Source organism: Perognathus longimembris, chromosome 2, assembly GCF_023159225.1.
Source record: "Perognathus longimembris pacificus isolate PPM17 chromosome 2, ASM2315922v1, whole genome shotgun sequence".
Classification (NCBI taxonomy): domain Eukaryota; kingdom Metazoa; phylum Chordata; class Mammalia; order Rodentia; family Heteromyidae; genus Perognathus; species Perognathus longimembris.
The window spans coordinates 104,547,310-104,574,788 of record NC_063162.1 but is presented as its reverse complement, the minus strand read 5'-3'; the positions used below and the strand labels follow the sequence as shown (position 1 = coordinate 104,574,788).

The window sequence follows — 27,479 nt, the reverse complement described above, 5'->3', positions numbered from 1 at the left end:
AAAAAGCTAGACGTGGCGCTGTAGCTCAAGTGGTAGAGTGCTAGCCTTGACCAAAAAAAGAAGCCAGGGACAGTGCTCAGGCTCTCAGTTCAAGCCTGAGGACTGGCAAAAAAACACACACACAAAAAAACAAAAAAAGTAGTGGGAAAATAAAGCATTTATACAGAATATTACAAAATTCAAATGTCATCTTTAGGACGCAGCTCCTCCTGCAGGTTACCAGTGTGGGACTGCGTGTCACCAGAGGCAGCTTGAGCAGACAGGCAAGCAGGATGACAGTATTTTCTCAATTACACACAGACCAATTGGGAAAAAAGCCTCTTATAGCTGAGCAACCCTGCATAAACAGGCAACACAGTTAATCAAATTGTAAACACACCATTTTCTGACACCAGTATGGCGAGTCCCAAACAGAACTGTTGCTAAACTATCCCACTATGGTGATGCGCACACTTTGCTTCTTTGCTGTATGATCCTTGCTTATTTTTTCCCATTCATCATCTTCTGTATCCTGGTCAAATGCCTCAGGGTATGCTGGTAACTTGTCTTTAGGACATTCTTCATAGTAACTCCGAACATACTTTCCCACAGACCATCCTTTGAATTCCTCTGGCATTTTGCATTCCAGACCACTGTAATGGACGTTGTAGTGGTGCTTTAGCCAGTAGTAGAGGTAGTGTATGTTGTAGTCACATCTCCAAGGGTTATCTCTGAGCCATAAGAGTTTCAAAAAATACAAGTCTTCTAATACTCCATAGTCGAAATTTTGCAGACTGTTGTTTGATAAATCTAGCTCTTCTAAATGTGTCAGCCCTGAAAAAGCAGCTAGACATCAGAAATATTTATTAAACCAATGAACAAGTGAGTTATACAGATGCATATGGTGCATGATAAAGATGAATAGGCATTAAAAATAAGGGGATTAATTTTCCCTGTTGAAACCAAGGAAGAGATTTCCTTTCCTTTCTTTTCCTCAGACAGTTTACTTTAGAAAACTTGTCATTATTAGTTCTTTCTCTACTCTTGGAAATGTCGTTAAATCCTTTTGATGGCTGGATAGGTGATTTGTCAATCCAGGAATGCCTTTATCCAGGACCTGGGAGCCAGCTCTGATATGTAAGCACCCAGGGAGATAGGGTCCCATTCCCCAGCTTTTGTGTGAGAGCAGAAGCCTGACTTTTGTGGGGACTAACAGCTGCTTGTGCTTCTAATGCTAGCTACTTAGGAGGCTGAGATCTGAGGATTGGGATTGGAAGCCACCCTGGGTAGGAAAGTTTCTAAATTCTTTTTTTAATTTAATTTTATTGTCAATGTGATGTACAGAGGGGTTACAGATACATACATAATCTGAGATTCTTATTTCCAAGTAACCAACCACCAAAAGGCTGGAAGTAGAAGTGGAACTGTAGCTCAAGTGTAGAATTCTAGCCTTTCCATGAAAAGAAAAGTTCACAGACAGTGCCCAGGCTTGAGGTCAAGCCCCAGGACTGGCACAGGAATAGAAACAAAACCAAAAACAATCCCTACCCCTCAAATACATCCTTATCCTAAAGATTTAAGTGTGTGTTTCTCTAGCTAAATCCAAGGAGCTAACTCCAGTAGCCAGGTAAGTCTAGATGAGATATGTGTTATAAATGCATTGCCAAGTCTCTCACCTGGGTACTAGTTATTATCCTGAAAGTACAAGGGATGGGTAGTATCTGTGGCTGTAGAAGGTGGTGAGTTTTCTTTCTGTCTTTGGAATCTGTAGTAATAACTTGTGATTTGTATTACACTTGGATCCATTGCTTAAATAAGGACAATGTTTTCTTTCTCTGTTACCTCCATAAACAGGATTTGTGCATTTGAGAGATTTTATTTTTAGTTATATTTCTCCATTGTATACATTTGAAATGCAAAATATATGAAATATATTATTGTTTAAACAAAGCTTTTCTTTTGGTTAGGTTGATGACTACAACAGTATTTTATTTGAAAAATAAAATTTAAAGTATCTTTAAAGCAATGTGATTTCTGTGTGGAGATATAGCTCAAATGGTAGAGTGCCTGCCTGGCAAGTGGAAGGACCTGAGTTAATCTCCAGTACTGCCAAAAAATTAATATATATTTTCTGGTGCATATTTTACAGTTATTGGAAAGATGCCATAAAAAGAGACATCAGGACTGGGAATATGGCCTAGTGGCAAGAGTGCTTGCTTCGTATACATGAGGCCCTGGGTTCGATTCCTCAGCACCACATATACAGAAAATGGCCAGAAGTGGCGCGGTGACTCAAGTGGCAGAGTGCTAGCCTTGAGCAGGAAGAAGCCAGGGACAGTGCTCAGGCCCTGAGTTCACGGCACAGGACTGGCCAAAAAAAAAAAAGAGACATCAATAAAGAAGAGATATCACTGTAAGACTACAGTACAGTAACAAAAATAGAAAGAACAATGTTCGTGGTGGTGAGCTAAGAACTTCCTGGGATATTAGTTCTAAATGTGCCTAGGAAATCTTTTCCCAATTTGAGGGAAATCATTCGATTCCTGTAGATTTCAAAACCAAACACTTTCTGCCAACAGTCTGAAAACATCTGGTTGTGTTTAGGTAAGCTATAGAAGCTATCAGTTTTGAATCCATTTATATTTGTTTTTGTTGGAGGCTGAATATTATCCAAATATCAAACACATAATGAAAGAAGTTTTTCCCCTCTTTTCCAAGTGCAAAGAAATCTCTGTGTAGATTGTTCCTACTTCAGTTGATGTGGACTAGCTAGACACTCTAGAATTTACAGATCAATCTTGATTTCAAATTGTTTCTATTTCAAACCTTTTCTCATTACAGTTCCAAAATACTCTCATTATAGTATCTTTATTTTGAATTTGGAAAATGTGCTGTTAGACCAATACCACTAACTATTTTTATATCATTTGTTCTAGAACAATACTCAATTCCTTTCTTTAAAGATTACTTTGTATTTTGGCCCAAAGCATGCCATGGTATGAGAGCTAGGAGAGGAAAGTTCCACTCTTGTAATGATAGTTCTGAAGACATTGCATTAAAACTTTTTTTGTATTTGCTAAAATTCTGTTAGTTGATACCGATGCCAATTTACTCTTCTTATAACAACTTAGCCCTGCAGATTGAAAGCATATGTAAGCATTCCTAGATTTTATTTTGAAAGTGCTATAGTTGATTCTTAAACCATATGTACGCAGGCACAGGGCAAAGCTGGGTCACCTTCTTAATGGAGGTTAAACCCCCAGTAGGATGGCTTCTTCCCCCCTCCTCACAGTAATGCCTGGCATTCTGTGAGATTATTATTCGTGCCTTTTAAAGTCTGGCAGTTCTCCCTGGATTTGCAACCTTACCAGTATAATTCATTAAAGTAAATCTACTTTGGGGTTGCTTTATCTCATAGACCCTGAAATATGGTAGCTCTTTCATTTAAAAATTCCTCTAGCTCCCTTTGCTTGCTTTGAATTTACTACTCAGATACTTTTTGTTCCAGAGGATATACCGAAAGAGTGCTTCTCATTTGGCAAGCACTTTAAAGTGGGAATAAGTGTGTAGTGGCACAAACTTGTCATCCCAACAACATAGGAAAAACATGGGACAATGTCTGAAAACTAAAGCAAAAAGTCTTGGGTATGGCTAAAGTGGTTGAGTACTTGCCTAGCAAACACAAAACCCTTAATTTAAACCTCACTACCTCTAAGAAAATAAAAGGAGTGAGGGAGAGAACATTGCTTAGGACTATATAATCAGGGTTCTGCATCTGTGGGTTGTATATTTTCAGATTCAATCAACTATAGATTAAAAATTATATGAAAAAAGTCTACTATGCATATTATTTACTTACTGTTTCCTATAAAATGCAATATAACTATTTACATAGCATTTGCATTGTATCCTTATATTATGGCTTAAAAGTAACCTAGAGGTGATTTAAAGTTTCAGAGAGGAATATATTATATGCAAATACTATGCCATTTTATATAAGGGACTTGAGCATCTGTGGATTTGGATGTCCCAAGAGGGCCCCTGGAACCAATCCCCAAGATGCACCAGAGATGATAGACAGTCTCTTGTACTCCATCAGGCAGTGTTTTGGCAAATATTTCTCTGAGTCTAAATTAACAAGTCTAAATTAAGTGTCATGTTTAATTAAAATACACACTTTTGGCTTAGCTTAGCTTTTTAAAAAAACAAATGTATATCTTTTAACTGTTGACACACAAGAAAAACATCACAAGACACTCATCATCCATTTATGAATCCCTACATCTTACCAGGATCTATGAATTCAATGCCATTGCTGCTGAGGTTTAATTTCTTTAGCTCATGAACATCTTCAAATTCCTTGGGTCGAAGTTGCTTGATTTTATTGTATGACAAATCAAGTTTAACAATATCTGGAGGGATGTTGTGAGGAACTTTCTTCAACTCTGGAAAAATTAATAGTATTAAGGTTATCTTCTCACATGCATTGGTGCATTTTTTCTTGGCTTTTAAACCTGTGTGATTGAAATATCAGCTCTTAAAGAGGTAAGGATTATCCAAAGCCAAAGAAAACTGACTCAGCATGAGCTAAAGTCTCTCCAAGCCCAGGGATCAAGTGCATTGGTCCTTGAAGACCAGGTCTCACTCATTTTCCAGAGACAGGCCCAGCTGCAGGGGCAGGAAAACAAGAGAAAGGTCCAACTTATTGTGCCACTTGGGTGAGGATCTGTGGGGAATGGGTTGGTAGTTGTCAATCCTAGTTCACATGCAATTATCAACAAAGCATTTGGGTGGGGGGCGGGGAAGCCAACATGAAACCTGTAAGACTTAACCATGGGAAGTATGTTCCCTCCCATTCTCCTCCCACTTCTGAGGAGTTAGCAGGATTATTCTTTTGGTGCATTCTCCTTCCATCCATTCATCTTTTTAGGCTCACTCTGCCAACAAATAAACTCATGCCTCTCCATTCTGTAAAACAAACAAGCCTTTGGCCTTCTTGATCTCATGCATTACAATAGTCCTCTTTATCCTCAGGAGGAGTGGTCCATACCCTCACACACCCCCCCCCCCACCATGCCTGGAACCTCAGATACTGCCTATTTCTACATGTATTGCATGTCTTATACATATACATTGTGCTAAAGTTTAATTTATAAAGTGAAATCAGTAAGAGATTAACAACAGCACCTAATAATAGGACAAATATATAGATATCTATAGAAATACATAGAAATACACATCTATAGACCTCTGTTTATTTTAATAAAAGTCATTTAAAACATAGGAGTTGTTTGTAGAATTTTCTCTTGGTTTTTCTGCTATGTACAACTAAATTTACAGAATACAAAACTGAAACTGCAGGCAAGAGAGGAGACTTGCTTCTTTCTTTCCTTGGATACTAAAATCTTCACTTACTCCCCTGCTTGTCTTCACTGACTTAATTCCTGAATCCTTAGTGCAGTTTGTATCCTGTCCCTCCCTGCTTCTTCCAGCACATATGTAAACAGATGTCTCAGATGGCAATCGGAACAAGAGCTGTAGTTATTCCTAATAGTCATATAGGAAAGGCCCCTATTGGAGGAACCCAGGTCATAGAAACAAGGTTCACTTAATTTTATTATTTACTATATTCCTTTTCTATCTTTAAATCATGCTTTCCAAGACACATGAGCCCTGGCTGTTTTATATATTATTGTAATACTTTCCCTGTCTTGTGATCTTTAGCAAAATATTTAGAAGAGGTCTTGTTTAGTTTTAAACAGAGCAGATGTAGCCTGTGAAGAGAAACAAACTTGTTCCCATGAAGGAGAATCTGAAGCAACAATAAAGTGGCAAGATGAATTTACATCTGAGAAATGGCACTACCCCAAGTCTTTCTGAAGAGAGAAACTCTTAGAACTGGGAATTGTGTTATTTATCCATAGCTCCCCTTTGGTACAGAGTAAACAAATTAAAGATAACAAATATTAATTTAAAAAATTACAACTATATCTAGAATTGGTTATTTCAGAGCCCATGGTGTATTCACAATCACAATGATTTCGATTTGTTGTTTTGGCCTAGAAGGTATGTAATTACTAGAATGGTATCAGCTTTTTTTTAGTTTCATTATGTGGTTGAATTTTCCTCCTCCCCCTCTTCCTCCTCCCTTTTTCTTTCTCCTTTCTCACTTCTCCCACTCCTACTCCCATCCCCCTTTTCTCATTTTTCTTCTTTTTTGTGCCAGTACTGGGGCTTGAACTCAGTGCCATCTACTCACTCAACTTTCTTGTTTATGGCTAGCACTCTACCTTGTAAGCTTTCCTTCGTGTCCAGCTTTTTTTTGTCAGTCATGGGGCTTGAACTCAGAGCCTGGGCGCTGTCCCTGAGCCCCTTGTGCTCAAGGCTACCACTCTACTTCTTTGAGTCATAGCACCACTTCCAATTTTTTGGTGGCTGATTGGAAATAAGAGTCTCATGGACTTTTCTACATGGGCTGGCTTCAAACCATGATCCTCAGATCTCAGCCTCCTGAGTAGCGAGGATTACAGGTGTGAGCCACTGGCCCCCAGCTTAGTCCAGCATTTTTGCTAGTTCATTGGAGATGGAGTCTTCCAGGTTTTTCTGTCATGACTGGCTTTGATCCTTAGTCCTTCAGGTCTTAGCCTCCTGAACAGCTAGGATTATGGGAGAGAGCAATTAACACCAGCTTGTTTTTCTTTTTGATAGGATTATAATATCTGTATGCTCCAGTACTAGATACTATAATAAATACTGCATGGGCTATGGCTCTTGCCTGTAATCCTAGGTACTCCAGAGCCTGATCCATCTAAACAGAAACATCTGTCATGTTGTTATCTTAGCTAGAGTGGCAAGTGTAACTAGGAGGCTCAAAGACCAGCCCAGCCCAGGCACTAATTAAAGGAACCCAAAAGCCAAGAAGAAACTGAGGTCCACAGTCCAAATAGTCCTTAAACAACTGAATCCTGCGTATACCACATAAGCTTACAAGAACACACTTTGTCAGCTCAGCCTTTGTATGTGATCACAGTCTAAAGTTCTAGTACATGCTTTGATTGTGCCTTGGGAGAAATCCTAAAGCACAGAACCAGATCAGCCATATTGGGTTTCCTGGCCCATAGAAATGGAGATAAATGTGTGTTATCTTAAGCTGCTGTTTGGATATGGTGTGTTATGTAGCAATAGATAACCAATATATGATAAATAATAAGATATTATTAAATGTTTGTTGAGTATAATGATTCACAGAAATTGAGAGATCTTTTAGTAATAAAAATACTTTGAAATTGTAGGGTTATGTTATCGCTATATTCTGATAACACATTGTTCTAATTGACCTTGAGTTGTGTCTGCCAACATATTAAAAGGGAAATGCTCTTAAGATTTGAAATGAATTATAATATTGTAACAGTAAGGTAATTCTCCCTTTAGGACAGCAAGAGTTATATTACCTTTAGCATTACATGTAAGCAAGGATATACTAGCAATATTCAGAAACAATGGACAATTGGGGTCTGAGGACGATACAAGACATAATTTCTTATCATTTAGGATGATTATTGAAAATGGCTATAGCATCTTCTTATAGGAGGCTTGAAAAGAACAGCCTTTTTAACCTCAAAATACCCCCCTCTGTTTCCTCCACTTTTACCACATTGGTCCAAGCTACCATCCCCTCTTGTGTGGATAAGCCCAGTGGGGTGCTAAGACTGTTCAATTTTATGAAGACATGGTCAGACCATGTGACCTTTTCTGATGAGAGAATCCTCCAGTGGCTTTCTGTCTTACTATGAATGCAAGACACAGTCCTCACTAGGCTGTACAAAGCTACTGAAGGCTGCAGGGCAGCCTTTACAACCAAGGCAGCAACTCCTTCATTCTAGAAATCAGCCTGTTTACTAGAATTTTCTTGCCAAACCCATCTCTGCTCTAGACATGAGGGTGGGCGACACAGCAATAAGCTAAAAAGTGGGTTAGCCACAAATAAATGGGCTGAAAAAAATGTTCATAAGAATACCCGGAAATCCAGCTTGGGCAATGTGGCAGACCTGTGGATCTTGCCGGAAAAAGTGAGTTATGGAACCAATTTTGAAGTTGTCAGCAGCTTCCTTGGATAAAAATAGGAGCCACAAGTATAGTGGGAAATGCAAAGCAAAGCATTTACTAGCATAGATTAGAACCATGAGTGAGTCTCATTTGTTGAATTGATGAGTAAAAACATTTCTTTGTTTCTTTTGTCTAAGAACTTGAATGAAAATTACAAGTGCTGATGCAAAGGATGGTTATTTTTTAAGAAGATAAAATAAGGACATACTTCTCAAGTTTCATCCATGTTGCCATTTCTAGACCAGGTTCCACTTGACATTTATATTTTGTATTTACTACTACTTGAAATTCTTGAGAAATACTGAAGCATAGACTGTATTTGCTTGACTGTTGACTGCAGGGAGCGTGGTCTCCATCCCAACCTTATGGACTTTGAGGAGGAAATTGGGACTTTTTAAAAAAAACATAATGGCCTTTTGGTTGTCAGCAACTTTAGAACTATTTTAAAGGCTGAGTTTTAGTAGTTAAAGAAATGGAAAAGGACCTGTATTGCAAAGAAAAACTCTCTTAAGTGTCATTCAATCCAAGGAAAAAAATTATGCCCCTGACTTCAAAAGCAGCGAGGGGCAATTTACCTATCTAATTCTTCCCAGCCTGACTCTAGAAGTAAAAATGATAACTTATTCTGTAGTAAATAGGAAGCAGTTTCAGAACTTACTTTCATGCGTTCTTAGCAAACCCATTTCCTTCAATATGGCTTAAACATGTCTTTTAGTTAAGTCCACATTTATTTCCTTTGAAGGAGTAAATTTTGTTGGCAAAGTGCCTGTCTCAGTGTAGAAAACTTATTTTTTTTTCTTGCTGTCAGATGTGTAAGGCGAAAATAGTAATTTTGGAGGTCTATGTGGAACTGGCACGTTTTAGGTACCCTATGTACAGCTGACTCACTGCAAGCCAGTGGGAAAGACTCAGATTTTGAGTACTCAGATTTTGGACTCTGTACTCCAGGTTATGCCCTATACATGATTGTGTACTTGGTATTTGTGTACAGAGCCCTAAGGAGGATTCAGTACTGGGAGGAAGCATAATGGGCATTAGCAAGTTCTTTTGAATAAGTCTGGATGTATAGTTGTTACATCCAGGATCTTGAGAGATGAGATGACATTGCTAGTTGCCTGTGACTTGAAACCAGAATACTCATGGCCTATGTGACTCAGAAGGGCAAGTAAATTTTGTTACTTATAAAAATCAGAGTAATAGTATGTGTGTGTGTGTGTGTGTGTATATATATATACACATATGTGTGTGTATGAGCAGGCATGCATGGGCGTGCCAGTCTTGGGTGTTGAACTCAAGACCTGGGTATGGTTCCTGCCCTTTTTTTGTTCAAGTGTAGTGTATTACCAATTGAGCACAGCTCCACTTCTGGCTTTTTTGTTTGTTGGTTGGTTAATTGGTGATAAAATCTCATGGACTTTGCTGCCAGGGCTCAGATCTCAGCCTTTTGACTAGTACGAGTGTAAGCATTAGAGACTGGCACTCATCATAGTAGCACTTTAAGAGTTATGAGGAATAAGTGACAATGTATAAAAGCCATCATGTTTCATAATCACAGAACATTTAGGCGGTGGCTCTTATTCATCTGTATCACTGCAAGTTTGTCTCTTGATGACCTGCTTTAAGCTTCCTTAGATATCATGTAGAATCTAACAACTAAACAAGTAAAGCATAATAATAAAAATATTAATACATTCCTTTAGGGAGCTGGTGATGAACACTGATAAGCATTGATTGTAGTATTTGACATTTGTTATCTATTTACAGAATGGAATGGGGAAAAATTAGAGTGAATGAACTTCAGGTTATCATATTTTAATTATAGCCATGGTTTTCAACTTCTATGTATTTTCATTTTTAAAGCTTTGAAAGAGTGAAGAAAGGCAGCCTCATTACTATCATCAATCAAAAGTACATGACCTTGGGTCAGGCATTACCCAAGAAAGTTTAGTAGACCAGACTTTTACTTATTAGAATAAATAAGTTAACATAAAAATGAACAGTAAAACAACAATAAAAAACAAATGACCAAATGAAGCAATAGATTTCTGTCAGTAATTTTTTTTTGCCAGTCCTGGGGTTTGAACTCAGGGCCTGAGCACTGTCCCTGGCTAGCATTCTACCACTTGAGCCACGAAGCAATAGATTTCTTTCAACCCCAAGGAAAGCTGTTTATATTGATTAAAAAGAAACACGATTATCCTTCACATTATAATCTAGAGCATAATTCCACTATGCCTGGGAAGGATGGTGATGATAATGATGGAGAAAGGTTGCCAGATACACAGATGCAGGTGATGTGGAGGAATGATCTGTGGCACAGAGGAATAGCTACGGTTGTCAATGAGTAATTGTATTGTGATGAAAATTCCAGTTACTTTGATCTGATTATAACACTTTGTGTATATTACTGAAATATGCCTGATAAATAAATATATGTACAATTACTGTATGCTAAATAAAAATATATTTAAAGCATGAAAGTATAGGCTCTGAATTAGCTACCAACATGCAGAGGAACTTAACCTTTAATGTATGGTCTAATGTATACACTAATATACAAACTTAGAGTGTTCTGGGATATCACTTTTTTTTTTGTTAGTCTGGGGCTTGAATTCAGGGTCTGGGCTCTGTTCCTGAGCCTCTTTGTGCTCAAGGCTAGCACTCTACCACTTGAGTCACAGTACCACTTTTGGCTTTTTGTGAATATTTTATTGGAAATAGTCTCGCGGGCTTTCCTGCCCAGGCAGAATTCAAAACACGATCCGCAGATCTTAGCCTCTTGAGTAGCTAGGATTACAGGTGTGAGCCACTGGTGCCTGGCTTAAATCACACATTTTTAAATTAATTTGTGAGACATTGATGGGAGATTATGCTCAGACAATATGTTGAGGAAAGAAGGGAACAAAATAGTTTTCAACGAATGATTGCCAAAGGAAAAAAGAAAACAACTATGGAAAAAAAGACAAAAACAGAAATAGACTCATCAAAGGAGGAATGGCCCAAAAGTACAAAGATAGGAGAAAGAGAGAGAGAGAGAGAGAGAGAGAGAGAGAGAGAGAGAGAGAGAGAGAGAGAGAAAACATAGTAATGTTATCCCTTCTTGGAGAATAGTGTACTCTAGCTGTAGAAGACTTAAATTTTGTGCAGATGATATTTTTCTCAGATAATTAATGAACTTAATCTTCCTTAGTTTTCTTTGACACCTATATAGCAAGTGCAAAGGGTATATCCTCAGGAATATCAAGTGTAGATGCCAGATTTTAGGACAGTCACTTCTTATTTGTTCAAAAAAATGTGTAATTCCAGTTTTAAATCAAAGTGTCACAAAGGCAATTCCACAAAAATCGTTATCATGAGCCCTACTCTCTATAGTGATACCAAGGAAATTTCACTCAATCTTGCTCCATGGAAACCTCATCTACTGAGCCTTCTGGAATTTTCTGATGCTGCTTGTTGAGGCAGCAGCTCTATAGAACATGGTCTTATCAACTCTGAAAGACAGCAAGTTGAAGTAATAAATGCATTGGCCCTGATTCAGACAGAACAGGATCATGTCATAGCCTTGCTGCTTATCAATGAAGCCCTGGCTAAGAGAGTGGACCTCTCTTGAGCCTCAGTTTCCCCACCTATATATGGTGATTCTATTAGCATCCCGAATGTTGTGGATACTGTTTGTCAGGGGGCCGGTACCCGTAGCATCATTGATTTTCAGTTATTAAGTAGTTTGTACCTAATTCAGAGAAGCCAGCATGAAATGTCCGGGTCTATGAGGCTGGAATTGCTCTATCATGGCACTGAATTGTGTGCAGTTCAAAGGGCATATTGGATAGTAAACAGTCCTTAGCACAGGACTCTGGTGTGATCTGATCAGCAGGTGCCACCTTCAGAATCAAGGGAAGAGTGGTAAGGCTGGAGTATGTCTTCACTGAAAAATGAACTAATTGACTTCTACTTCAGGTTGCCTATTTCTCCAGTATGAACAAGTTCCAGCCTTCTGTTCTTGTGGGTGGGAGAGGCTGTTAGGGCTCTTTTAATTTTCCCTTTTTCTTTCCCACATGGAAACAAAATAAATCACAACTTTCCAAAATTGATGTACAGAAATGATACCATATTTGATGTGACTTTAATCCACTGACAACTGGCTTTAATATTACAAATTATTAAAATGAAGCCAGAAATGGGGGCTGGGGATATATAGCCTAGTGGCAAGAGTGCCTGCCTCGGATACACGAGGCCCTAGGTTCGATTCCCCAGCACCACATATACAGAAAACGGCCAGAAGTGGCGCTGTGGCTCAAGTGGCAGAGTGCAGGCCTTGAGCGGGAAGAAGCCAGGGACCGTGCTCAGGCCCTGAGTCCAAGGCCCAGGACTGGCCAAAAAAAAAAAAAAAAAAAAAAAAATGAAGCCAGAAATGAAATACCTAGACAGTCATATGGCCGGTTATCATAGAGTAGATTAGCAGTTCTTGGCAGACATTTTGACATCATCAATCTTTGCTGATATGTTAAGAGCCTTCCTAAAATCTCCCATCTGTTTTCTTAGTCCAGGACTTTATCCTGTGTATGCAAAGCTTGCTCATCAGTAGCACAAGATTTTTTTTGGATAGGAAAAATAATAATGGTTTGCAGATAATAGAAAGATTTCCTTAGTCTGATAGCTCTTGAAGTGAATATTTTAAATTTAGCTATTTAATGTTTTTGTTTTAGTTTTGATAACTTGGGAATCACTAGGATGGAGGATGTTAGCAAGTATTTATTATAAGTTGGAGCTAAGGGTTATGAAATGAAAAAGCACTACTACTATACCTCTTATCTTTCCCTCTTTTTGCTCTCTTAGAATGTACTCCCCTGTCTTGATCTGCATGAGTTTTCCTTAAGTGTGTCTCTCCCAGATGCATAGCATCTTTTACCTTTTATGAGAGCAAGTCAGGGTATAGAGAGGGCATTTACATATATTTTCACATCTACTAGCTTATCCATGGAATTTAAATAGAATTTAAAAGAAATTGGGAATTTCTAGCTGCATGTCAGTGGCTCAGGAGGTTAAGATCTAAGGATTGTGGTTCAAAGCCAGCCTGGGCAAGACAATCCATGAGACACTTATTAACTCCAATTAATATCCACACACAAAAAGCTGGAAATGGAGCTATGGCTCAAGTGGTAGTGTGCTACCTTTGAGTGAATAAGAAAAGGTTCAGGGATAGAACTCATGCCTAGAGTTCAAGCCTCAGGACCACACACACACACACACACACACACACACACACACACACACACACACACACACACACACGACAAATTAGAAATTTCTTAAAGCTACAGCTTGGTAGGAACAAATGTGTAGGACCCATGTTTCTGTCTCTGCTGCGGATATTTCCTGTTCTCTACTGTCCTATAATCGCAAAGCACCATGGTCTGGAGGCCAGAAGAGCTTGGAATAAATCCCATTGCCCTCAGGGGAGAGATTTCTGGCATTAGTTTGAGAAATTCCAAGGCATGATGGAGTGCATGGAGGGCTGTAACACGCTAAAAGCATTTCTAACAGTCCATGAAAACAAATAAAAAATATGAAACATACCAACCTTTCTTTTTGCAATCCAGTGTCTGTATGGGAAATACATAGTTGTGGCACAGGGTCAAGTCTGCTTCAGGTCTGATGATTGGGGGTCTCCCTGACACTTGGGATTTCGGGTCCAGTTGTTCCTTTTCTTCTTTATTACATAATTCTTCAGAGTTTAGTTTCATCAGTTTTTTATTTTTCAGTTCTTGTGGGCTTTTGCACTTGGCATAGTTCCCCAAATTCCGATTCCTTGGAATCTGCAACATTGAGACGAGGGTTTCTATCTCGCAAGTACAGTGCCAGGGGTTGTCATAAAGTCTCAGGTAGCTAAGTAGAGGTGTATAAATGAACACCTCCTCTGTCAAGACTTTGATCTGGTTGTGCTGCAGTAAAAGGGTCGTAAGTTTGTTTAAGCCAAAGAATGCCTCACTCTCAATTTTGGAGATCTCATTCTGTTGCAGATCCAGACTTTTCAGCTTTTTAAACTTGGCAAACATGTTGTTTTTTAACACTCGGATCTTGTTTCTTGCTAACAGCATGTGCAGCAAATCTTGAGGCCAATCAGGTAACACATAAACTAATTTTCTTTCTTGACAATCTAAGTACTTCTCGTGGAGATACATGTATACATCGCAGGGGAGGCCTGGTGCATAGCGTTTGACTGGGTTGGAGCCTCTCCGGCCCCCACCTGCCCGGCCGTGATTTACTCGATTTCTCAAACCATCAGGGTTGGCTCTGCTTAGCTCAGCAGCTTTGCAAAAGCAGAGTAATATTACTATGGCAACCACATGCATCCTGACATCGAGCTGTTCCAGATTCCTTGGTGTGACAGAGGGAACAAAGGAAATACTCCTTTGAAATCCAAGTTTGAGTAATCTGAACTAATGCTGTTCAGGAAGAATAAATCCCAGCCAGGGGTGTTTGGAATCCCTCTGTTGGAATAAAAAAGAAAAAGCAAAAAAACAAAACAAAACAAACACACACACAAGTTAATGGTTAAAGATGAAATTGAGACTAAGAAAAAATATAGAAATTAAAGGAAGATTAATGATAAGGCCAGGAGGACTAGTGAGAGGGAAAGGGTGCAAGGGAGGCTAATGAGGGGTGTGAATGTAATCAAAATACATTATATACATGTACAACAATGACAAGACGATGCCCACTGCAAGCACAGAACAGCAGTGTATTTAATGCAAAGGTCTCTCATTTTTAAAAATGTGCTGACTCAATCATGGTGTAGAGGCTGCTTGTCCTCTTACTTTTCTGGTTTAGTAGCCAAATGTCTAGGCCCTGAGTTGGACTCAAAGGTTTTCTACCTGCTTGATTGTGCAACCTCAGGATAGTTCATCTCCAGCATCTGCTGAGGATGAACACAGATGTCTCTTAGTTTGGTTGGGAGGATGAAACAGACTCATAAAATGGAAGATACTTCCTGAAGTACTCAGGACCTGGCAAAATGAAAACTGAAACCTGGAGTTCTTCATCACATTGGTTTAAAGAATTCTCCTTTCATCACTGAAGTGTAAAAACAAGAATAGGTCTAGAAGGGTTGTCCTCAGCTTTCTCTTTCTCTTCACTGTCTCCCAGTCACCAGTCCTGTTGATTATGAGTTGTAAGAATTGTTTAAAATTAATGGCACATCTCCTGAAGGACTTGGCCTAAATGTCACCCTCTCAAACTTGCTTCTCACTTCCAGATATTTGGTGGTTAATTAGAGATAAGAGTCGTATGGGCTTTCCTGTCCAGGCTGGCTTCAACCCGTGATTCTCATATCTTATCTTCCCAAGTAGCTAATATTACAGATGTAAGTCACTGGTACCTGGCCATGTCCTGATAAATATTTTAATATCCTCACATAACTGTTCTATTATAAGAACATTTACATCATAAACTAGGTTCAACTATTTGGGGAGTGTATGTTTTCCTTAATTATTACTGGTGACTTCTAAATCTGTGTATTTTGAAGATTTGTTCTCATTTTAAAAATCCCGAAAATATTTCTGGTTTGCATTTATCACTTAGGGCATAGTTTATTCCTGGCAAAGGCAGAAATATTCAAAATGGATTTATAACTAATAACATGTCTGTTGTTGTTAGTGTGGGGCTATGTGGTTAGGAACGGCAGATGGACTTTCTGTTTACTGCGATATTTTGAATGCCTGGACCACTCCTTGCTTGAAGTTTTCCTGCTTAGTGGGGTCTCATTCACTTGAATGTCTTCCCCATTCTTTTTTTTTAGCTGTCCCTCATTCACAAGTGTGTCCTCATTGAGCTGCTGTCAGAGAGTTACTTGTCTAACCCTCTAGCTGTTTGTGTTCATCCTCATCTTCCCAGAGAGTTCATGGGACATGGCCTCAAACACTTAACTTTTCCATCCTCTCCTCTATGTGCAATAAATTGTAAATCATATGTACTATAACCTTAAAGAAATAGCTGGAAGTTGGTGGCTCACGACTGTAATCCTAGTTACTCAGGAGGCTGAGATCTGAGGATCACAGTTCAAAGCCAGCCCAGGCAGGAAATCTTCAATTAACCACCTGAAAACTGGAAGTGAAGCTGTGGCTCTAGTGGTAGAGTGCTAGCCTTGAGCTAAAGAGCACAGGGACAATGCTCAGGCCCTGAGTTAAAGCCCCATGACTGACAAACAACTACAACAACAAAAACCCATAGTAAATAGCTCATTTATATTGATACATGCTGAAGTATTTGGGGGAATGTGTTAGTATCTGCAACATGCTTGGTTTTTGGTTTTCTTTTAGTGCTTTAACTCATGGCCTCATATTCTCCATTTTTTTTTCTGTCTCCTGAGTAGCTATAATTACAGGCATGAGCCACCAGTGGCTGGTTCTATAACACACTTCGAAATGCTTTAAAAATAAGATGAAATGAGGACTGATTAAGAGATGGATGAATGGGGGGGTATGTGATCAAGGAAATACAGCAAAATATAGATTATAACTAGGTATTAGAGATGTGGGCATTCATTATTAAATTACTTCAATTTTTATATGTGCTTGAAAACTTTTATGATACAATGCTAAACAAAAAATGAAAAGCATGTGAGAAAAAACAACAACCAGGATTCCCCCCTCAACTATCTTCAAATTAAAAAGCTTTAAGTATGTAGTAATTGTCTGAAAGTAGTGTTTCTCTCTTTCCTATTCTTCCTTTAATCCTCAAACAATAATGAAACATGTGTTTATATTTTATTTTTGAAGACAAATAATTTTCCTGGGAAGAGAAACTCATATACTTAGAACATATTATTTGTCATGGTTTCTGTTTATTTCCTAATGAATATGCTGTATTGAATGTAGAATGGAAAAATTTTAAATATTTATAATATGTTGTTTATTGATGTACAACTTGTTTGATTTAGGCCACTGTAAAAACTTGCAAGAGCTTAATGTCTCTGACTGTCCATCCCTCACTGAGTATAAGCAGCTTATTTTATCATTGTTTATATATATATACATATGTATATATTCATACTTCTTATACTGTAGAGCAATATAGAGAGTTTATACCTGCATGGGAATTTGAGGTTGAATGTAGAAACAAAAACCAAACTGCATTAAACATTGGCAAGAAAATTTACTCCATTTGCACAATGCTGTTATTCTGGGAGATAAATGCCCAACATTGAGACTCTGGCAAATGGAAACTCTTCAGTGATTATACAAAATTTTATTTATGTTTTATGCCTATGTGAATGACATAGAAAAAATTGGGCCCTGGCAGGAATGATAGGCTCAGTGTAGTGGTTTTCATAGTATCAACAGCCATGCCAAAGAAGATAGAAGTGAACATAAACACCTCATTTCTGGTTCCTGGTCCCAGTCTTTCCTTCAACTCCCAATCAATATTCAGAAGCCTATCATACTCCTTTTGAAAGATAGAGCTGACCATGTTACACCCATCTTCCAGCAATTCCACACTACCTGATAAAGTAAAAGAAACAGCATTGCTGTTATCTTGGAGAGACCTCCTCTTGCCTCTTGTTCCCTTTCCAACCTCATCTTGGCCCAGGCCTATGTACACATGAACTTTCAGAGACCTTCAGTTTGCTCATTCAGTGTTCTTTGCTTTGAATGGCTTCTCCTTTTGTCCAAGGGAAAGCCGTACTTTCCTTTTAGGAAGTCTCTAAGCTTATCTTACATATCACTTCCTCAACCAAGAAACCCAGTGCCATTCACTTCCCTGGCCCTTAGAGATGGTGTTCCTGCCTCCTCCACTAACCTAAGAGATCCAAAGGCCTAGGGAGGTGTTTTATTCTTCATGATAACAGCAGTATAGATTTTGATAATGTTTTCAATAATGTTTAGTAAATGGCACAATTTGGAGATTACTTATAGCTCATGAAGAATGAAAATTTGAGATTCTATTTTGTGTAGATGTTCCTGTATAAATTAAAATTATTATTATAAGGGTGAGTAAGATCAAGCTAGTGGGAAGGTAGCAGAAGAGGACTTGGCGGTTGAGTCTTGAGGAATGCTGACATTTAGAAGCAGGCAGATAATATGAATAAGGAATAGTAAGCAAAGGAGGTTAAATATGAAAGGTGTAAATAAATGTAAGTGAGTAAAGACTTTCAAAAAGAATTGGCCAAAACAAACAGATAAGAAGACTGGTCATTGTATCCTGTACTTGATAATTAGAAGATGACTGGTGGATTTTGCTAACGCAGTTTCAGTGGTATGTATATATAAATGCTGTGAACTGGCAAGTGAACGAGACATAAGAAAGTCAGGCATTAGTTATGACCTAATCTTTCCAGAAAAATAGGTATGGTGATAGGAAAATGGGGGCTGATGGAGACTCAGTTGAAGCACTCAAAGGAGCATGTGTCTAGGGAGAGAGGAGGGGATATGATGAAGAGTATGGGTATACAATAGCTTGTTTAGTGCCATTTGTGTAAGAGGGGAGCACTTTACCACTAGGCCCTATTCCCAGGCCCTTTATTATAGATGATCTCCAGGATGAAGGTCAGGCCCCTTGGCACAAGTGAAAAGATGTCACAAACTGTCCCCTCCATGTTACCTTTCAGCCTTATATTTAGTTTTTTTCTTTTAATTCTATCATCTATTTTAATAATGAATCATTGAAGTTCCTTCAGAATGTCATGCTATTTTCATTGTTTTGTGAACCCATTTTCCCATCTAATGGCTTGATTACTTTCTTCTTCACCACTCCATCACTCCTGTCTCAGCTCATTCTTTAGAATACTCTACAACTCCACTGGGTACTTCCATTCACTTTTTAAACATTGACATTTTAAAAACACCATTATAGAGATATCAATATATTTATATTGATTTTGATATTACATTTACCCCAAATGTTAAGAGCTGAGCAACCATCATCACAACCAATTTTTGAAAATTTCCCCACACTCAAAAGAGCCTACACCCATTAGCCATCAGCTTTCATTGCCTTCCAGCCTATGAACTCCTTGCAATGCTACTTTTGACAGGGTTAATTTATCACTCTCCTGCATTGTGGCTGTGGTCTCAGTACTTCAACATTTCTATGCCTTATACTCTGTTTTATACTTAGGTTTACATACATATCTCTCCTTTTTTGGAACTAAAAATTCTTTGAAAAAATTCCCATTTAGTCATTTTTTCCATGAAATTTAAACTCTCGTTTTCAACAACCAAACATTTTTTCCCAAAGATGGAAGACATTATATAAATAAATGAAATGTGTACATAAAATACTAAAACCCTCAAAGCTCTTCCAAGTCCTTACCCCAACACACAAAAGAAGCATTTAAAGTAGCTGTTTAATTCCTGCCAGACCGTAAAGAACTGTTCTGCAGCCTAAGTCGGTCAAGCACAGATAAGCATCTTCTTAGGGGCTTATGCATAAACAAGTGCTTCTTCATGTTCAAATGTGCCCTCAAGAAATGGAGGAGTATGAAGACATGTCAGAGACCACAATGGAGAGTACATGTTCTACTTTCTCAAGCTGTGCTCTTTTTCCAGCAGCAAGATGAAGGTGAGATCCTTCATTACGAGAGATTTCAGTGTTTGCCACCATACTCTAGTTGATTTTTTTTAGCACCTAATATGTTAAAGATATTCTGTTAGGTGTCAGAAGGAATTATAATATCTTTCTCTCTGGTCCTGGGGCTTGAACTCAGGGCCTAGGTTCTGTCCCTGAACCTCTCTGTGCTCAAGGATAGTGCTCTACCACTTGAGCCACAACAACAGTTCTGGCTCTTTTTTTTTTTTTTTTTTTTGAGAAGTTTAATGGAGATAAGAGTATCATGGGGACTTTTCTTTCCTCGGTTGGCTTCAAACCATGATCCTCAGATCTCAGCCTCCTGAGTAGCTAGGATTATAAGTGTGAGCCACCAGCTCCTGGCTTCAGAAGGAATTTTAAAATGAGTAATATTTTGGTTCTTGCCCTCAGGAACCTTTGGTTCTGTATGTGAATTAAAAATCATATTCTTTAAATTTGGCTTCCTAATAAGAAAGTCAAAGCAATGCCATCTGCATTGAATTTGTCAACATCAAAGTCGTATCCAATTTTAGAGGCTATAAAGGGTTGGTAATTTTATGCAGCCACATTTTGCTATTGTTTTTTCCTCTGAGACATAGTCTGAGCGACAGGCTTATATTTAAGAGGTTGGGTAATAGTCATCAAAGGGCTTTGATATCTAAGATTGTCTGTCATAGGAAATGTATTACATTCACAAGAACTCAAATACTATACACAGTGGACAATTTCATAAGCCATTCTGTAATGTAGACACAAAAACAGATTTTTTTGCATTTATTTGTTCAAACATTTGTAGATCTAAACTTGTCTGAATGTCTAAGTTCCTCAGTACAGAAAAATGCAGAGAACAGATGGCTTCCTCAGCTCAAGGGACAGTCACATTTCTCTATGGCGCACTATCCTCTTCCTGGCTCATCTTCTCTGTGAGCTCTCCAAACCTGGGGAGCCATTTCCTCTCCTCTCCCCACCCCATCTCACTCATATCCTCACCAAGGTATTTTACAACTGTATACAAATTGACATGCTGAACCTTTTTGATGGCAGAGTTTTACGTAGGTATAGGGTGTATGTTGTATTAGTTCTCTCCATTTGTAGGAAAATTATATGGCACGTGCTTTATCTATCTACACATCTTCAATTCCTGTGTTTGGTGATAGAATGTCCACAAAATTTGCTAACAGCACGAGTGCCCCGTGCTACTATTCAGCGCCAGCGTGCAGAACCTTTTCCAGGCAGAATGCAGAGATTTGCAGGCTTAGAATAGAAACATATGTCCCCTTTAAGCTTTCCTGCCTTGCAAATCACCCAATTCCTACCTGAGTGTGACAGATGCACTGACTCCTACAATGTTGTTACTTTGAACATCCATAGTTGTGGGAATAGGAAGGGAATGTTAAACTGATCATGATGCTCTTGAAAGTCAACTTTTGTCATCCTAGTAATGCTACCGAATTCTCCAAACTTCATCTCCTAGCCTTGTGATGCTTTGTGTTTTCCACAGAAATATCTGCAATGGCCTGTTCTTTTCAGAACTAATGCAGTAGTGTCAGATATTGTATGAGCCCTAAATATTTGAAACAGGTTGATCTATTTGTGTACTTGAGAAAATTCACCAACCATCATTAAATAAATATAAATCTGCTCTTACACTGTTTTCTGTTATCTGCATGAGAGGCAGCTCATGAGAGTAAATTGAAATGCTCAGGTCTTAAAATGTTTAATTTAGGGTTTTTTTGGTGTTTTTTTTTTTGTTTTGCTGTTTTTCTAGTCCTAGCACTTGAACTCAGGGCCTGGGTACTGTCCCTGGGCTCCTTTTTTGTTTGTTTATTTGTATAATTTTTAATATTTTGTGGGAAAATATAAGACAAAATCACTTTGTCATATTTTTACTTGCCTACATTCAATTTAGGGGCTTCTTTTTTTACTCAAGGCTATTGCTCTACCACTTGAGCCATAGTACCACTACTGACTTTTTCTGAGTAGTTTATTGGAGATAAGAGTCTCATGGGCTGCTTCCCTGCCTGGGCTGGCTTTAATCCACAATCTTCAGATCTCAACCTCCTGAGTAGATAAGATTACAGGCATGAGCTACTGTATTAGGCTAGGCTCAGTATTTTTAAATTTTCGTTCTTTCATTCAATGACAACTTTCTCTTGCCTCAATAGTTTCAGTCCTCATGGGGAGAGGTTTACTTGAAACTTTGAGATTCTCCCTGCCCTAATGCCAACACTGAATTTCATGCCCAATTTATATGTAGCCTATATTTTCCTTCAAGCCATTTTAAACTTTTTTTTTTGCCGGTCCAGGGTCTTGGACTCAAGACCTGAGCAACGTCCCTGGCTTCTTTTTGCTCAAGGCTAGTACTCTGCCACTTGAGCCACAACGCCACTTCTGGCTGTTTTCTGTATATGTGGTGCTGGGGAATTGAACCATGTATATAATAAGCAAGCACTCTTGCCACTAGGCCATATTCCCAGCCCCGAGCCATTTCAAACTTACCATGAATTTTTTGAAAATCTCTTCAGTTGTTTTACTGTATTTAATACCAGAGCCATGGAATTAGTCACATTCAGATACATACCTGCGTATAAACAACATGTATAAACATGGACTTGCTTTTAACTAAGTCCAGTCGTTAAGAGCATTTTACTATTTCAGGATCATTTTAGCGTATTTTTTAAATAGGTCAATTTTTAACCACACTCTTGCATCTGGAGAGTCAGTGACACTTGTGAGTGTCCGTGACCCTTGGACTCAAGTTTCTCATTACAAAGGAGAATTTTCAAGGATTCACTTTTTAAAGAAATGCCAGTGCCAGGTGCTGGTGGCTTAAGCTTATAATCCCAGGTACTCAGGAGACAGAGATCTAGAGATCATGGATCAAAGCCATCCTGGACAGGAAAGTCCATACCCAAAAAACCAAAAGTGAAGCAGTGACTCAAGTGGTAGAGCACTAGCCTTGAGGACAAAGGCTCAGGGACCATGCCCAAGCCATGACTTCAAGTCCCAGGACTGGCCAACAAAGAAAAGAAGGCATGGTGATGGAATAGGACTTTATTTCCCAAGGAAGGAATAATGAAACCTCTAGCAAAACCACTGGCTTCAACTTTTGATTTCAACTAATACCAAAGCATATGAAGAGACAAAATCATGCATATGTTTGTGGGCAGGAAAAGAAATAAAAGAGAATTTGTGAAGCTTGTTAGATTTGGTAATAAGTTTCCAATAAATTTCCTTCTGTTGTTATTTTTTCTTTGTTTTTAATACAGGATGAGTCAATGAAATACATTTCTGAGGGCTGCCCTGGGATTCCATATCTTAATTTATCAGACACAACTATCACCAATAAGATGATGGGACTTGACTCCTGTACAGATAACACATGTGTTATTTTGTATCATACTGAAAATAATTGTGCCCTAAAGCCTAGATTGTTCTAGCACTCTCCTTTTTATCAACATCCCACCATCCTATGGCACTTCTGTTCTATATGGAGACTGCTGCTTTCAAGTCCCCAAGCTGGTGATACTTCATTGATCGTTCATCTTCTACCTTGGATAATGTTTTGACATTCTTTTGTTTACATACCCAGTAACTTGAGTTCAACTTTGCCTGTCCTTTTCGGATTCTCCTTCCTGGGCATTTGACCCTGGCCCCTAAATTCCAGTCCTGCGTGTGGGATCTCTAGTATCAGAACCTTTAGATTTGAGCACCACCATCCCAGATTCCCTGTTGCTATGCTGTGGCTGCCTATTGAGACACGCCTACCTGCTCCTGCCATCCCAGAGTTCTGACTCTTTATGGACTTCTGACATCCCTGGGCATGAGGGTTGCTTCTCCATAGCACTTCCTCAGAAAAGGCACAGAACGTTAAGAGTTGGCAGAATATTCAGACTCATTATAAAATTTATGTCATTCAATTATGCTTTATTTTTACCACAGAAAGGCTCAGCTGGTTGGGAAATATTCAAACCTGACACTAGGAAAACATTCCTCAAACCATTGTGATAGGCTGAAGTGTTTTTGAGACTATAACTTTTTTAGATTCTTTGAAAATAATACTGAGGCATTTGAAAAAGCTTAAAATTCTGTGTGGTAGTTTTCTTTTAAATATTTATTTTTTTTGCAAATTAGCAAACCTCACAAAGTAATGCTGTATTTTCTACTCATCCTATTAATTGAACTACTCTGATATATTTCAGTAATATTTATTTTATTTTATGCATTTAAAACCACATGCTAACAAAAATTATGCTAAGAAAATATCTGTATACTTTACCACAGTACCAAAAGTGATGGTATTAAAAAAGAAAAGTTCGTGCCCTTTGATCAGTTTTCACTTTTGGTATTTGCTCGCTAATCATGTGGATTTAAAGAAAAGGAATGACAGATTTGGGCCAGGGTAGGGACCCAGTGTGATATCTCCCAAACTCTTGGAATCGTTTATATTTAGCACTCTTATCAGAAAGTATCCAATCCATTAAACAGCAGAAAATAACCAATTCCATAGGAACAATGTGTTGTGGTTATTTGGGATAGTACTAGCAATGATAAAAATAATCCTCCTCCTCCTCCTCCTCCTCCCTCTTCTTCTTCGCCAGTCCTGGGACTTGAACTCAGGGCCTGAGCACTGTCCCTGGCTTCCTTTCTGCTCAAGGCTAGGACTCTACCACTTGAGCCACAGCTTCACTTCTGGCCTTTTCTGTTCAATGCATATGTTCTTAAACTTCTACTATCCCTGCTAATTTTATTTGGTAAAAATCATCCTCAAAATAATTCTATTATTACATGGACTACACACATGTGACAGATGAAGAAAACTGAGGGTTAGGGAACCTGGAAGTCCCTCTGTTGGTTAGGGTTAAAAAAAAAAAAAAGGAGATGATATTGTTATCTCAACATCTGAGGAAACTATCTTTAAAATTTGAGGGGGTTTGCAGTGTGAGAATGTGAATCCAATTTGGTCAGATTCCAAAACCTTATGTATTTTCCATTATGTTGTGCTGCCTACCTCATTACTATGTTCTCTAAACAAATGACACCCATGGTCCCAAGGAAATTATTCTTCACACTGCTGAATCATGGGTATACTGAAGGGAGAGAGCAGGAGAAAGCATTTCCCAAACTTCTAAACCTCAGTACACTGGAGAGCTCTTTGGAGGGAGAAGCTTTTCTATTTTTGTTAAGCTTAAACATATCTAGGTAGAAAGTAGAAGCAGTAGTAGCCACTTTTTCACCCATATAGTCACAAGTACATTCTGATCATATTATAGTTGTTTTATGTGGGTGAAGGTCATTTTTGGTGATATGAGTTCTGTACCTTCTTCCCTCTCCTGCCTGCTCTGCCTCCCACTACTGTCTAAAGGCTTCTCTCCCTCTGCTGTGCAATCTGTTGTACACAACTATTCCCAGGAGGGGGAATGTGTGCTCTAAATCAAATAACTTGTGATGGACTGGAACATAGATATATTTCTCACATCTGATTAATAGTCAGTGCTTGCATATCTTATTCCCCACTTGTGTGGAGGTCACCTTATTATTAATTTCTAAGAGTAAGAAGAAAAGAGACTTCCACCCCCCACAATTCATTCTTCTTGTTTTCTCATTTGCTGCTAAGCTGTTGCAGATCACAAACCAAGAACGTGTTGTTAATTCCATTACCAGAGCAGGCGGTAGTGGGAGTCTGTACTTTTTAAATAATTTAGGCTCAAAAGTGCTAGTATTCTCAAAATGCCAGCCTTTGCACAATAGCATAGACACACCCTAATTACCACACTTTTTTTGAGCTGTTCTCATTTTAGTCATTGTGGTAGTGCCATATTTCATCTGTGTCAACTCCAGTGAGATTGATAGCCTCTATGGAGTTTTGTTCTGCTATGTAGCTCACTCATTTTAAACTGTTCCTCTGAACCCATTTTAAGCTGATTAGCCTTTTTCTTAATGAAGTAATTACTTCCAAAATCACGCATGTTTAAATCTGGGCTCATTAAACTATTTGCTTATCTGAACCATTTTAGGAGCCTGTTCTCCTCAATTTTCCCCTCTTTTGATTCCAAATCATTATGCTCATGAAACAGTTAATTTCCAATTAAATGTTTACAGAAGGTCTATGTTTCTCAACATTTTTGCACATTTGTTTACTATTCCAAAGATAAAACTTAAAAACAACAATAAAGTAAATTATTTTAGTTTCAAAAGCTAATTCCAAACAATATGCATGCAAACCCCAACCTTGCCAAAACAGAAAAGGCAAAAAAAGCTTTATCCCAGTCAACTTTTCAAAGCATCTAGCGAGCACTCTTTACTTCTTTCCACTTAAAATGTAATCATGCATTATCTAACAATTCAGTGAAATCTCCTTTAAGGATCAAGAAGAGACTTAACAATGAAGTTAAACTCTTGAGTCTGTATAAGGAGACAGGATTAATGTACGGCTTCAGTTCTTGGTATCATAGTGGCTTAAGGAAGATGTGAGAAAAGCTGAAGTGTGTTCACTTTCCTTCTCTTCTCTTGCCCTCTCTTTTCGGAAGCTTCCAAAACTTACAGAATCTCAGCTTGGCTTATTGCCGAAAGTTCGCAGACAAAGGTTTACAGTACCTGAGCTTAGGGAACGGATGCCACAAGCTCATCTATCTGGACCTTTCGGGCTGCATCAGGTTTTGCTCTCAGTCTTCTCCCTCCTGCAGCAGGCGAGCGCGTCCTCTGAAGAGTCAGCCGCATCCAGTGCTCATGTTGCACTAGTGCTGTGCACAGACCACAGCACCACAGCACACTTTTCAGAGGTTTTAAATTACATGGCCCCAGCTGCTTAAAGCTTCCCCAGGACCGCTACTATAGGCTCCTGGCTTCCTTCCACTGGGGTGTCACATCCCCAAGCAGGCAGAGCTCATTGGATGATGAAATGGACCTCTTCTGTGGAGACACTCAGAGCCTAGCATAGTTCTGAGAGCAGAGCTATTAAGACACAAACAAAGGAAAACCTTTTGGCGGGAGAGTCTGCCTAGGAGTTTCTGAAAAGCCAATAAGCTTCTATGTGAAGATTTTTCTTGGAGTGATACATATGAGAAAGGAAATACATTTCAAGGATCCTAATGACTAAATGTGCCTTGCATTTTTGGCTTAAATACCCTAAAGATTTGAGGTCCATGTAGGAAGACACTTCAAGTTGGAAGGAACAAGAATAAAGAAAGTTGGGCAAGAAGTTGGGAGAAGTTGTAGGGGATTAGACATAAGGCTTCTGAAAAGTAGTTACTGCCTCACAACTGGCTATTGTCTTCTGAAAGGTTGAAGGCTTAATTTGTCTTAACTTATCTTTTACTTCTCCATGTATTTTGCTGACATGGATGTCGTAATATGTTCCTTATTCTTTATGACTGATATAGCACAGGTGAGAAACAACTGAAACTGACAACTAGCTGTAGCTGTCTGTAATTGACAGTGTCTATGCTGAGTGCTACCCATAGATAAGATCATTCCTCATATCATGTCCTGTGGTTATGTTTATTGGTCCTACCTACAAAGAAAGAGGCAAAAGCTCAAGATGGTCAACCAAATTGTCCAAGGTTGCAGAGCAGGCTGAAAGTCCAGGATACTGGTGTGCTTATAGGCTCCTGTCAGTAGAGACCATGGCAGGCAGGCACCCTGGTGCAGAAGGTGTGGCAGAGAAGACAGGGCATCATAGAGGCTTCTCCTCCACGTTCTCACACGGATAGAGTTTTCACCAGGCCACCATGACTGCCAGATTAGGGCCTCCTGGTGTATTATATTTCTTTAAAATTTCAAGAAACATAAAGTTCGGACATTTTCAACGCTCACCTAAGGTTGAAAAT

The 27,479-nt window shown here is 38.7% G+C and overlaps 2 protein-coding genes across 3 annotated transcripts in view; one reads left to right on the top strand and one right to left on the bottom strand.

Annotated features, from left to right (window-relative positions):
* LOC125345229 (dynein regulatory complex subunit 6-like) overlaps positions 1–27,479 on the top strand; it is a 121,186-nt gene that overhangs the window by 46,386 nt on the left and 47,321 nt on the right. The window contains 4 exon segments of the mRNA XM_048337447.1: positions 17,024–17,075; positions 22,919–23,007; positions 24,235–24,250; positions 26,181–26,301. Of these exon segments, the coding sequence (XP_048193404.1) occupies positions 17,024–17,075; positions 22,919–23,007; positions 24,235–24,250; positions 26,181–26,301 (278 nt within the window).
* Positions 122–26,594, bottom strand: LOC125346923 (leucine-rich repeat-containing protein 17). Of its 2 annotated transcripts, none has more exons than XM_048339864.1 (4): positions 26,248–26,594; positions 13,667–14,574; positions 4,269–4,424; positions 122–825 (listed from the first exon to the last, which is right to left on the bottom strand). In XM_048339864.1, exons 2-4 carry the CDS (start codon positions 14,436–14,438, stop codon positions 428–430), a joined length of 1,326 nt encoding a protein of 441 aa, XP_048195821.1. In that variant the 5' UTR covers positions 14,439–14,574; positions 26,248–26,594; the 3' UTR covers positions 122–427. The 2 variants fall into 2 exon arrangements, with proteins under 2 accessions (XP_048195821.1, XP_048195822.1); XM_048339865.1 differs by lacking the exon at positions 26,248–26,594 and adding an exon at positions 22,150–22,203 and having other exon boundaries at positions 13,667–14,576.

Excerpts from the sequence above, each read along its gene's own strand:
- LOC125346923 (XM_048339864.1), bottom strand. The coding sequence starts at position 14,438 with ATGCATGTGGTTGCCATAGTAATATTACTCTGCTTTTGCAAAGCTGCT. Across the intron at positions 4,425-13,666 it reads ACTGGATTGCAAAAAGAAAG|AGTTGAAGAAAGTTCCTCAC; the intron begins GTTGGTATGTTT and ends TAATTTTTCCAG. Across the intron at positions 826-4,268 it reads CATTGAATTCATAGATCCTG|CTGCTTTTTCAGGGCTGACA; the intron begins GTAAGATGTAGG and ends TCTGATGTCTAG.